The sequence below is a fragment of the Chionomys nivalis genome, chromosome 4 (assembly GCF_950005125.1).
Source record: "Chionomys nivalis chromosome 4, mChiNiv1.1, whole genome shotgun sequence".
In the NCBI taxonomy this organism is placed as follows: Eukaryota; Metazoa; Chordata; class Mammalia; order Rodentia; family Cricetidae; genus Chionomys; species Chionomys nivalis.
This window is the reverse complement of record NC_080089.1, coordinates 74,385,402-74,398,277: the sequence shown is the minus strand read 5'-3', so window position 1 is coordinate 74,398,277 and position 12,876 is coordinate 74,385,402. Positions and strand designations below refer to the sequence as shown.

The 12,876-nt window shown below is 49.2% G+C and overlaps 1 protein-coding gene across 2 annotated transcripts in view; it reads right to left on the bottom strand.

The window, feature by feature from the left end:
* The window catches only part of Myo5c (myosin VC), a 78,182-nt gene that overhangs the window by 32,648 nt on the left and 32,658 nt on the right, over nt 1-12,876 (bottom strand). For both annotated transcript variants that reach the window (XM_057767867.1, XM_057767868.1), the window contains exons 12-20: nt 12,365-12,505; nt 9,970-10,095; nt 8,999-9,082; nt 6,311-6,445; nt 5,718-5,815; nt 4,470-4,556; nt 3,021-3,132; nt 2,305-2,516; nt 118-283 (exon numbers count right to left, since the gene is read on the bottom strand). In XM_057767867.1, coding sequence (XP_057623850.1) covers nt 118-283; nt 2,305-2,516; nt 3,021-3,132; nt 4,470-4,556; nt 5,718-5,815; nt 6,311-6,445; nt 8,999-9,082; nt 9,970-10,095; nt 12,365-12,505 — 1,161 coding nt within the window. The remainder of the gene's footprint in view (nt 1-117; nt 284-2,304; nt 2,517-3,020; nt 3,133-4,469; nt 4,557-5,717; nt 5,816-6,310; nt 6,446-8,998; nt 9,083-9,969; nt 10,096-12,364; nt 12,506-12,876) is intronic.

The window sequence follows — 12,876 nt, the reverse complement described above, 5'->3', positions numbered from 1 at the left end:
AGACTTCTGAAGCAACCCCTCAGGCAACCCCTCAGGGCAGTGTGGATGCCTCTCTCACTGGAACCCTTGCACTGAGGAAGGAACAGTGAGGAACAGCAGCCTGAGTCTACTCCGTACCTTCCGGTACTGCCTCCTGGCTAGGAAGCCACGGGTGTAGGCCTGGATGGTGATGGTGGCCACGCGGATCAGCTGGTACAGATTGCGGACCAGGTACCCTCGGCAATGCTTCTGGAGGATGATGGCTGCCCAGGCCTCCTTCAAAGCGGTGGCAGTGATGGCCTTCCTTGGGTGAAGAGATGGCAATGTGAGTGGGTGGCCAGAGTTTCACCCTTCACCGTGAACCACGAGTGTGGGCAGCACCTTTCAGTGAGGGAAGTCTCAGGTATGTCTGTACCATTAAGTGGCTTATCCTGATGCAACTTCAGGCCTGCCTGTGCCTACCCTGACCTCAGTGTGGGTCACTCGGTCATGGAGGAACCACATGGGATCTCCTCAAGCCAGTTAATCTACAGGCATGGTGTGGGAGGTCCTTCTGTCTGTGTGTTGTGTTTATTGGTTAATGAAGAAAGAACTGCTTGGAGCCTATGGCAGGGAAGAACAGAACTAGGCGAGGAAAACTAGCCTGTATGCTGGGAGAAAGAAGGGCGGAGTTAGAGAGATGCCATGAAGCTGCTGCCAGAGTCAGACATGCCAAAACTTTGCAGGTAAGCCACTGTCACATGGAAATACACAGATTAATGGAGATGGGTTAAGTTAATCTGTAAGAGTTAGCTAATAGGAAGCTAGAGCTAATGGGCCAAGCAGTGATTTAAATAATACAGTTTCCGTGTGATTATTTCAGGGTTAAGTGGCCAAGAACCAACAAGCAGCCTCCTCTAACACAGGCACACACGTACACATGTGCACAGCTCACATCCAGACTATGAGGATGACAGTGTCCTGAAACCCCACTTGCTCATGCACCCATTCGTGAAGAGCTGGGTTGGGAGTTGCCGATCTGGAGCTGGCAGACTACAACAAAGGGTCACATCTGCTGAGACCATCAAGGCTCGGTGGACACACCTGTGGCTGCTCTACACACACTGCTGACAGCAGCTGCTGTAGTCGTAGCTGCCCTTCAGTGAGTCCTCCTAGAGTTCATAGGTGGACACCTGGTCCTAGTTGTGATGTAAGGGGTGGCCCGGCAGAAGGTAGGTCACTGGAGATGGGGCCTCTGAATGGCTCACTATGAGTCAGAGCTAAGGGGAGTAAGTTTTTATCCCTTTTATTTTGGAATTTATTTTGTTTCTGTGTATGTGCGTTTGAGTGTGATACAGATGCACAGGTGTGTGGCCATGCCCAGATGTTCCCATATGGATAACTTAATTGTTATTCTCTGAAGGAAATACCATCTCTCCAGCTCTTATTTATGGAAAGACAGGGTGTTGCTATAAAATCTTGAATGGCCTTGTACTCATAATGCAGCCGAGTCTGGCCTCAAACCCACAGCATTCTCCTGACTCAGTGTCTTGAGTGCTGGGATTATGGGGACACAGCACCACACTTAATAGAGGGGGTTTATATAGAGGGAGCTCCATGAACTTGGCCCCTTTCCCACGTGGTTCTTTCTGTCTACTTTCTCTGTCGCACTGTGTCACAGCAATGGAGGCCATTATCAGAAGCCAAAACCAATTTGTACTCCAAAATTATAAGCTGAACAACCCTTAAGGTATCAAGCCTCAGGCCCTTTCTTACAGCACTTTCCTGTCTTGCCACCATGCACTTGGCCGCCTGAGAGCACCGTATTTAATAAAATGATGGGCATTTTAATTTGGTTTGATCTGACTTAATTGGATTTCTTTGTGCCAGCAGAGCCACCTGTCTAAGGATTTTTTTCCTAACTGGCTCTGTAGAGGAAAGTTTGTTAACATCAGCTTAAAGGTCTGGAGGTGAACACAGCCTCTTCCCTTCAGAACGTATAAGCCCATGGAGGAGGATTTGGGAATGGCCAAGAAATGTAAGTAAAACAACTATGAGATAATCCCTATATTAGATCATATGAAAAAGAACCGTCATTCTGCCTGGGAAGAGATAGCACACAGGACAGGTCCTTCTCCTATCCAGGCTCATGGTCACTGGTGGGGACCCCCCCCATACCTGTGTCCAAGGAGCAAGAGAAAGGTTCCTGTCCTCAGCTGCCCCTCCTCCTGGGCACATCAGCAGCGACTGCCCTATGGTCTAGCTGCTCTCTATGGATCCAGCACGCCCCATTGTTGACCTGGAAGTAATTGGTATGACCCAGTGCCACCTTCCTTATCCTCTTACCTCACTGTTTGCTGACCCCGGAAATACTGCTGGATTGTCAGGGCGGCTTGTCTTTCTCGGAGAAACTTCCTCCTCTGCAGCCAGCCCCGCACATGCTTTTGAATCACAATACAACTCTGCCTCAGTTTATCCAAGCGGAGTTTCTCTAAATAAGCCACTTGTCCCGCTCTGAAAAAAATTTTGGTTCTACCAAACTGGTACTGGTTAGAATCCTGGAAGAGAAGAAAGATATTTGACACTGAGGGAGTCCAAAGGCTTTCAAACCATTGGTATGGCTTTGGCACAAGGCAGAAAAACCAGAATCACAATCTAGAAACTTCTACTTTGAGGTACATATTGTTTTCTGTCTTGGCTTTGGGTTCACGACCTATCCCATTTCCTGGCTGTCATGGCCTGCCATCTCTTTTCCACCCTAACTCATCACCTCCGCAATAACCTCAAGTCACACGGAGCGACACTAACATTCTGCTTTGTTACTGCCTCATCTGACCATGTCCTGTGACCCAGGTCCATGGAGGATGATATTGGATCATGAGAGAATGAGGCAGAGGGAGATGGCAGTGAAACCCAGTGTTTGGATCCCTAAAGGCAATGTCCACTGTTAAGGGATCTTGCCATGGTGAGCATGGCCGCTGCTGTCTTACTAGCATGTGAAGGGACACATTTAAGAGGCACGCTGTTGGAAAGAGCCCGAGATCCCAGCAGGCAAGACCGACCTGGATGAACCTGTGCAAAGCTACCTTGCACACCTCCTTCTTATCGCCGAGGGACAGCTCCTGCTGGGTCATAAGGATGCCGTAGCGGCTGTAGAACTCAAGGTATGTCCACCTGCAAAATCAGAGAGAACTGGGCAGGCGTAGCATGGAGGAGGCTCTTCATGCAGTGGACTGTGTTGCCCCCCCACCACCACCACGGGGAAGGTGGTAGAGCCTGCTCTGGTGACCCTCCTGTGTCAATGCCAAAAGCTCCCAGCCGGTGCACTTTCTATATGAACGGATTCAACCAACCCTCTGGCCCTCCTGCCCTCCTCAGCTCCTGTCCTGACGAGGAAACTGGGACCATCACCAGCACCTGAGACGGGGTCCTGGGTGCTTCTGAGATACCTACAGCACCTTTGCTACAGTTTGAGCATTACATGTTTCCCAAAGGCTCGGGTATGGAAGACTAGGTCCTTAACACATTGTTTGGAGGTGAGGCTCTGGAAAGAGATTGGATCCTGAGAGTTCTAGCCTGAATAATGAATTAACCCACAGACGTAGTCTATTGGAGGGCATGGAAACCAGAAAGGACATGGGACTAATTTGGAGGAAGTAACTCACTCTGGGCACAGCTTTGTCCCTGACCCCCTCTTGTCCCTCTCTCTGCCTCCTGTCTAGAGTGAGGTGAGCCACTGGGGTCCACATGTGCCCCTTGCCGTGATGCTGTGCCCAGAAACAATAAAGGCGAAGGGCCTTTGAAACCACAAGCCAAAATAACCCCGCCTCCCTTATCTCCTGGGGCATTCTGTCACAGTGACGAAAGAGGGGGATGTCTCCCCGGCCTTCCTCCAGGAAGGTGCACCTGACACTATCCCCTCTGTTCTCAGCAAACACCTGAATGAGGGTAACTGGTAGGCCCAAAGTGCACCCCCAAAAATGCAGGGCCTCTGAGAGTGTCTTAGGGTGTCATTCAGATGACAGCCTAGGCCAGCTCAGCCTGGACTATGATTGGGTAAAGAGAAGAGCCGCTATTGAGTAAACAAAAACCTAAACAGCCTTCCTCAGAAATCTTGTGAAGCAGGTTTCTCTTTGTCAGGAAAAAGCCATTGCTTCCTTTATCTGTTCTCTACAGGCAACCAACTCTGGCAAAGGGCATCCAGGTCCTGTTTAACCCAAACAAGTCTGCCACAGGTCAAAGTCCCCACCCTAATCCTTAGGCTAGACCCATGCTAACCCCAGGCTATACCCACCACACCCCACCTCCCCTGTACCTCTCCTCTACCTGCCTCCATAAAATTGACAGGGCTTTTCCCACTGTCCTGTTTTACACACACACACACACACACACACACACACACACACGCACGCATACACACCACACGCCAGTTTGATTCCCCAGATAAACTTTCTACCAATGGTATGGTCCCGTTTGATGGCTTAGCTGTGCTCTTGCTCACAACAACCTACCTGGAAGGGTAACTCTGGGCGCTGATGCGAATTGTTTCCAAAACACCACAGGCTCGCAGCTGCTGGACGATTCGTTTGGAGTCAAACCTTGAAGCAATTTTACAATGGGTTCAGGCCTTACAGCCACTGAACATCCCAGAACACGTGCGGCTGGGAGGCCTGGACTTCAGGATCCTGGACAGCAGGGTCCAGCCCGGTTGCCCCTTCACCCTCAACTCACCCACAGAGTGCAAGGCACACTGCAGATCGACAGAAATATCTACAGAATGTTCTGGAACAGCCTTGATGTGAAATAGTCTAGAAGCTGGGGATGTAGGTAGGTGTGGGAAGGAGCTCTGACTGAGGGAGGTGGGGGGGAGGCCACCTTGTGGGGGAAACTCCTGGATTGAACTTCAGTGACAACCAGGTGAAAAGAGATGCATGCATAGAATGGAGGAATGCCCTTTACAAAACACCCTACAGTGGCTTACTTAGGACGTAGGGCTAACATTGTTGGGACCCACGGATGCTCTTAGCACTTCCACTGACAGCCCACTCTAAGGGCTCCTCTTTTAGCTCCTGATCTACAGTCATTGGTTAGGGGCTCTTACTCCAGGACCCCTAAGAACACATCTGATGTCTCATGCTACATATCAGGGTGCCTCTGACTCTCACCCCACTCCTTCACATGCACAGATGCCCCCTTATACAAGCAGAGGGGTGTGGGTCCCAGTGTCTGATGAGACAATGATTTCAAACTCAGCCCCTTTGCTCAGGCCTGGAGTTTAGGTGGTTTAACCAGAGAGGTCCCGCTAGCATATATATAAAAGGCAACACTGTTTGAATCATTAAAGAACTCAGAAACAGTGTAAAGTCCATGAGGGATCTCAGCAAATTCCAAAATCACGGTCATTTGAGTGTGAAAAGATTGCCTCAGGCTCAGGTCTTTGAACACTTGGTTCCCAGCTGTAGCCTGTGTGGGAAGGTCATGGAATCTTTACAAGAGGGAACTTGGCGAGGGAGCTCGTGGGTGGGGGAGTACTTAGAGAGCTTATAGCTTTGGCCCATTTCCAGTTGCTCTCTCTGCTCCCAGCGTGTGAATAGAGCCATGAGATCTCATCTTCTTGCTCTGGCTGTCTGCTGCCATGCCTCCTTCACTGTTGGGGAGTCTCCCTGGGGAACCCTTAGCTCAAATGAACTCTTCCTTCCTTAAGCTGCCATTGGTCATGGTAGGATGCTGCTTTTGCAGGGCTTGATGAGAATACTTACTCAAAGGGCAACTTGCCATCATTCGGCTTGATGCACCGGACATAGTGGGGTGTGGTGGCATTGAGGGTCTCCATGAGCAAGGACAGAGAGCTGCGGAACTAGGGAGCAGGACCAGAGGTCAGAGGTCGCTCTGGGATGATTTAATACTTAGATCAAGACAAATGAAGCTGATGAGTGAGAGGTCATTTTAGGGCTGGAGAGATGGCTCAGTAGTTAAGAGCACTTGAGGCTCTATTGGAAGACTCGAGTTTTGTTCCCAGCAGCCCCATTGGGTGGTTCACAGATGCCTGTAACTCTAACTCCACAGGACCTAACATCCTGTTCTGGCTTCTGTGAGTACCTGGGTACACTGCCCTCCCCGCAATACACCCTGACCAGGTTCACTGCAGCAGAGAACTAATGAACCTTATGACCATGTACAGGCTGGGAAGGGCACTGGGATGCGCTGAATTGGAGTTGGGAGTTTTACAGATGGATTGTAAGAAGCCTGGTGTCGGCGGCCAGACCTGGACTGTGGGTCCCACAGGTGTCTTGACTCCCCAGAGTCTGGCCTACTGGCAACCAGTTCCCACCTCGTTCCCACTCCCGTGTACCTTGCTCCCTACTGTGGTCCGGAAGTGCTTGCTGTTTGGCTTGACGACCTGCTTTGCAGATTTAACTGTGATCATTGCCCCAAAGGGAGAAGACGCAACAGGGGTTTCTTGGAAAAAGGTGGCGCAGAGATGAAACTGTTAAGGAACGGAGAGGGATTTAATGTCCCCAAGTGTTGAATAACAGTCCTCACCAGCACTGACCAAATTCACAACCATAACGGCCATCTAAATGAGAGGGTCCAGAGTGATAGCCCCAGCTACCTCCATAGCCAGGGCTCCATTGACTAGGCAGAGCCTCCTTGCTGGTGACACCCATGGCTCCCTTCCTGGGACTGGGAGAGAGGGGCAGCTGTGCAAGTGTCTGCACGCATGCACTACTGCAGCTGACAGAAGAGACATCTACTCTCCCCACTGAGCTCCTTGGCTCAGCTAGACTCTTTTCTCAACCCATTCACCCTCCCTGCAGACCCAAACCCTACCCCAGAATCAAAGCTATGTCACTGTCTTCCAGCCACACCCTGCTTACAATGCTGAACCCACACCCCTACATCCATGTTTATATGTAGATGTGTTCTTATGTGTTCTTATTGTGTATTTATGTGTGTGACGGTGCATGTATGCAAGAATAGACATGCGTATGGAAGCCAAAGGACAACCTTAGGCTTGGAGCTTACCCAAATCGTGATATGGGAGGACCAGAAAACCCATTTCCATCTCCGCTGGGGTTACATACCTGTGTGTACCCCTGTCCCCGGCTGTTTGTACATGGGTTCTGGGGGCTCAGGCTCAGGTTCTCATTCTTGCATGGCAAGCACTTACCGAGTTAGCTCCTCAGACCCTTTTATGTTTTGAGGCAGGGTCTAACTACATAACCCAAGCTGACCTAGACCTTGTTATTAATGTATAGCCCAGGCTGTCCTTTGTCCTGCCTCTGTTCTCTTCTCTATTTGCTCCTCTTTTGAGGAGTCCACAGTCTGCTGTGCATCCCCACCTGTTAGCTCAGGAGACAGAGCCACTGCGTGTCTACAAGGCTTCTTCTAGACAAGACCTGGGGTAAGCCTGGGGCTGAGTAAATAACCCGCAAATTAAGACTAATTCTGTCACAAGATGCGGTGCCAACACTGAATGCACTTCTGGGAGACACTCTGATGAGTGTGGCCGTCCCCAGCTAGCATTTGTTTATGATCACCAGCACAAGTACCTGGGCTCATTTAGGAAACTGTCAAAAGCCTCGAGCATTTTAAACAGTGTATTGGATCTTCTAGAAGAGGGAAATAAATATAGATCACATTATTAGAAATCAAAGGCCTATCTATGAAATACCTTCTACTCAACATTTTATAAGGAAATGTTTGAGGGGGAAGAAATGGCCGCAGTCATTCATATGGAGATAGTGTTCATCACACAGAGCAGTGGGTTTAAGGACCAACTGCCCAGGCCACACTTCCTTCTGCCATCTCCACACTTGGTTTCATTTTCTTTCTTTTGGTGTGTGTGTGTGTGTGTGTGTGTGTGTGTGTGTGTCTGATGTTGGGTGCATTCTTCAGTCATCCTTTGGCTTATATTTTGGGACAAGATCTCTCTCTGAACCGGGAACTTACCAACTTGGCTATTCTGGCTGGTCAGCTAGCTCCAGAGATCTGCCTGTCTGCCTCCCGAGTGCTGGAAGCGGCTTTTCTAACATGGGTGCTGAGGATCAAACCTAAGTCCTCATGCTTGTGATGCAGACATTTTACTGACTTGTTTTGGTTTTCTTTGAATGCTGTGGGTACCTCACACTGCTTGTTTTTGTGCTAAGAGATATGGCTTCCTCTAGACTATGGAAGCTCCTGGAAATACTTGTTCATCAGGCACATTCACTGCCCTGTGCCCAGAAGTGAGAATGGGGCCTTACCCTTCCCTTTGTGTAAATGAAGGAGTCAAATGTGAGGTGTGCTTTCCCAAGCTGCTGTGTTTGTGGTTTTCCTTCTGTCATCTGCATGATGACCACATGTATATAATCTACAATGCTTTCAGATACAAAATGTGTAGAGGCCGGGTTAATACAGGTCATATCCCTACATGGTATGGCAGTCAAAATTCTGAGCGATCTGGCAAGGCACAATTTGCACCTTCCACACAGAAGGTGATCACCTAGTCTTTGATAGTGAGACAACCTGATGCCATCCATAGCAAGTGGTCAGGACATGCTAATGTCATTCTTCTCCTATTGTAATTTAGGAGGTCACCTAGGGAAGAAGTGTTTTTCAGTCTACATGACAGAGCAGGCATAGTTGTGGACGTGATCTAAGTCATTCTCCCTGCTACCTAGGAAAAAGAATGCTAATGAACTTCCCCCTCAGTTTACCTTTTGATATTAAAGCTGTTTGGATAATAAATGCGGGTGATCTTCAGGTTTTGAATGAACCCTGAGACTCCCTCCTGTTATTGCCGTGTGAACTGTGCCTCAATTATTCCCATACCTCCACTCTGGTATGAGAAATAATTTAGGTCTGGGCTGGTCCCGGGCCCTGATAAAAATGGACTTTACCTCCAGCTCTAAAACACATAAAAGGTGGTATGTGTATATTCAGCCATGAAAAAAAAAATGAAATAAAAACCAGCTGTAAGCAGCTGTGACCCAGCAGTCCCTCTCTCTCCAATCCCACCCCTTCTCGAATCAGCGACTCCTCTGGGGTCCCTGCTGACCTTGCTTGCTCTGAGGATTTCAACCAGCATGTCATAGACAGTGTCTCTGTTCTTCTCCAGGAAGCCTTCACACTGGTACTCCACCTGTGGAGAGAGAGGCCGGTCACCCCAGAGGCCAGCATGTGCTGTAGCATTGAGCTACACTCCAGGCCCCCTTTGTGTGTGTGTGTGTGTGTGTGTGTGTGTGTGTGCACGCACGCACACATGTGTGTTATAAGCAGCACATATATCCAGAAATGAGCTCAATCTGGACTATGGAAGGATTTCTAGTGGTTAGACAAAAGCCAGCAGTCCTCAGGGATTCGTGAAACATGTTCTGTCCCCTAACAGGAGCAATTTCCCTTGCTTCTGACAGAAGGGACACATGGCTCCATCTATCTATGGCAGCTGTCAGCATGTCAAGGCTCACGTTAGCCTCCAGGCTCCTTCGGTCTCTACTCACAAGTACTTGTAATTCCATGCTAGCATCCTGACCCTTCCCCCTTCATCCCACACCCCCAGGCCTGCTCCAGCTCGTGGGCTTCCCTCCCCCAGCTATTCTCTGCTATCCTGTCTCTTGTTCTCTTGCTGTTGTTCTCTTGTTATCTCCACCACTCTCTCCAGCTATTCTCCCTTCTCTTGATGTTATCCCGGGCCATGTCCTGTCTGTTCCTTTCACTCTCTGCTATGGACTCTGCCAGATACCCCTGAGCCCCAGAGATCAATCTGTCACTAATTCCCCAAGGATGATGGAATTACAGCTATGTGTCACATGAGTGATATTTTATTTCCTTCCTTCCTTCCTTCCTTCCTTCCTTCCTTCCTTCCTTCCTTCCTTCCTTCCTCTTATACAAAGGGTTCAGGAGGAGGTTGAACTTGTAGGGTGAACTTGTAGGGCAAGCACCTTACTAACTTATCTCCCCAGTTTCTGTCAGTGGAATCCAGCCACACCAGAGAAGTCCTGTCCTGGACACGCGCACTGGTCTCTGTACCTTGTCAGCGAAGTGCTGGATGATGAAGGATGTGTTTGACATTCTAGGCTTTTCGAATAAAGAGTTCTTGTTGACAAAATTGTTGTACAGCTTTTGAAGCCAGTTTTCATCGGTTCCATGAGGTAACTGGAAGAGAAGGCAAAGACAAATTCTAGTAAAGAAACGAGATGAAAAATGCCTAGCGGGAGGAAAGCGGCTGATGGGAGGGGGCTGTCTGCTGCCTCAGGGAGCCCCTCCAAGGCAGAGGCCCTTCTTCCTCTGAGCAGCTCTAAGTATTCATCTGCCTTTGACCTTAATCTTTATAGATATCTATCTTTTATTATGGACAGATAATAATTGTGGTAATATATGAAATATTTATTGCAATATTTAAATGGCTATGCCAGTGTCCCTTTAGACGGGAAACGGTCATGGCATGACTTGTGCAATGCAGAGTCGGCAATATTTTATTCCTCTTCTCACAGAAGCCTCACAGCTCAAGTCTGACTCCACTCTGAGTGACAGGAAAGACAGCACCAGGTGTATGTCTTCCCTACGCCATCTCAAGGAAAATAGATTTTGGTTTTTCTGCCTCCCAGAACCAAGATTCAGCTAAGCTCCTTGAAAAATCTGTTTTTAATGCTGGCATTTAAACACTACTGGGTAAATTAAACCCAAACAGAGTGAATTCAATACCCTATTGTGTCTCAATGACTTCCAGGTCACCTTAGGAAACACTTCAGTACTTACAAATACTCAGAGTCTACCTTGGCCTTATACCCTAGAACATTCCAGAACACTGGCAGGAAGCATGCAAGAGCTGGTGCACAGTACTGGGGAAAATGTTCAGGAAGAGTCATGAAACCAAGTATTCCAGGAAGGAACCACCAAGAAGTCCTCACTACTGTGTATAAAAATGACAACATGAGGGATCCAAGGTATGGTTGAGGTGAGGGTTTTTAATGGTAGATCTGAGGGGGAGTACAGCCAGAGGCAACTGGAGGAGTCCAGAGCAGGGAGAGAGAGTCAACTGAACACAGTCAGCAGACTGAACTGGGCCATGAGAGGAGAGAGAGAGAGAGGAGAGAGAGAGAGAGAGAGAGAGAGAGAGAGAGAGAGAGAGAGAGAGAGAGAGAGAGAGGAGAGAGAGAGGAGAGAGAGAGAGAAGAGAGGAGAGAAAAGGGGGGGAGAGGAGAGAGAGAGAGAGAGAGAGAGAGAGAGAGAGAGAGAGAGAGAGAGAGAGAGAGAGAGAGGAGAGGACCAAGTGAGGGGGCCAAAAGAGGGCATGGCCAAAATGGCAGGGTTATGTGGGAACGAGAAGCTGAGGGGAAGGGCAGCACATGAGCTGAAGAAGTTTAGGGAAGAGGACAGGAGGAGACAGCTGTGAGGAACCACAGGTACTGAGGGAGCCTGGAGGCCAGGGTGTGGATTGGCACACTGACAGGTACCACAGTTAGCCATTTTTTTTGGACCCAGCATATTGCATCATTATTTTTAAGCCAATAAATCTTTGGGGAGAAATGGCTGCTCAAGTGTCATAAGTAAGCCCCATTCACACTCTCCTGGGGATTATCTGTTCTTGGGGCACACGCTGGGCTGGCCCACCTTTAGGTTGCTCCTCCCCAAGGGGGAAAATAACAAGACGACTCCTAGAGATTCTCTGGAATCAGATGGTGTTGACTTTGGCTCCCTCTCCCAGCGACTCATGAGAACCAGGAAGAAGGAAGCTTTGTCGTTGTCGCTGTCCTTAGCAGTTAGCACAGGGTGGATCAGTCACTGCCTGCCCGTACATCTGTCTGGATGCCTGCTTGCTGGGTGTTGCCCTACAGATTGTGTGTGAGACCCTGGTAGGTGTTGAACTCAGGAAAAATGGTAACCGAGATGCTTATTTATGACGTCAAAGCAGACTCTGCTCTCCCTTAGTCCCTACTCACTAGTACCTGTGACAGGGTCACCCTCAACCTCTCCAGCTCCTGAGCTTCACTGCCTTTCCCCCAGTAGCTTTCTCCTATATAACCCAGACATTTTTGTTGCGTGCCCTGCCTCTCGGTCCTTGGCTCCTTCTTCACCCCACTCTCTCTTCTTTTCTCCTCTCTTGACCCCACTACCTCTCCTCCCATGGCCCAGTTCAGTCTGGACCCTTCCAGATGCCTCTGGCGGTTCTCTCTGTCACATTTACAATAAACTTCTCCACCATGTCTAGGAGGGTCATGTTCTCATTGATTTTAATTCACACTCAAGCACACTCAAGCATGAGCTAAGGGGGGCGAGGTCCTAGGCCTCAGGATTCCGGGTCTACATCAGTATCTCAGAGTTACCATCCGACCGAATGGGTAAGATGTCCTGACTTTACAGATATGGCTCCAAGAAGCCCGCTGTGTGGTGTGTGCGTGAAGCCAGCTACTTTGAAAGTTACCAAGCATTCTTCATCCAGCAACTCCAAAATGCCCATTTTTGCTTCAATGAGGTCAATAACAGGTTGATTGTCATAGAAGTCTATCAGAGTCCAAGGGATGTCTTCCTTCATGTACTCTTCTTGCTCAAGTTTAAAGACGTGCTGGAGATCCCAAAGATAAATCGAAATTAAATATCATCAAAGAGTGTATATGAAGGGCAGGATCAAGCCTGAGAGACGCAGAGAAGATCTGACTTGTGGTCAGGAAGACCCTGGAACACGGGCCGGCCCCTTCCCAGGGATAGAGTCATTGAGCCTCTCTCATGAGTCTGACTGTCACACAGAAACCAGCCTGAGTGGACTCACCACTCCTGGTGTTTCAGGAGTGAAACATGGACCACCATGTGTCTCCACCACCAACACAGCTCCCTGAGTCCTTTTTGCTGTGGCTGTGGGCCACTGGGGCTCTCTGGGGACAGAACCAGCCTCCTTAGTCTGGAGCAGCTCAGCCAGGGCAAGGTAGCCATGGAGCA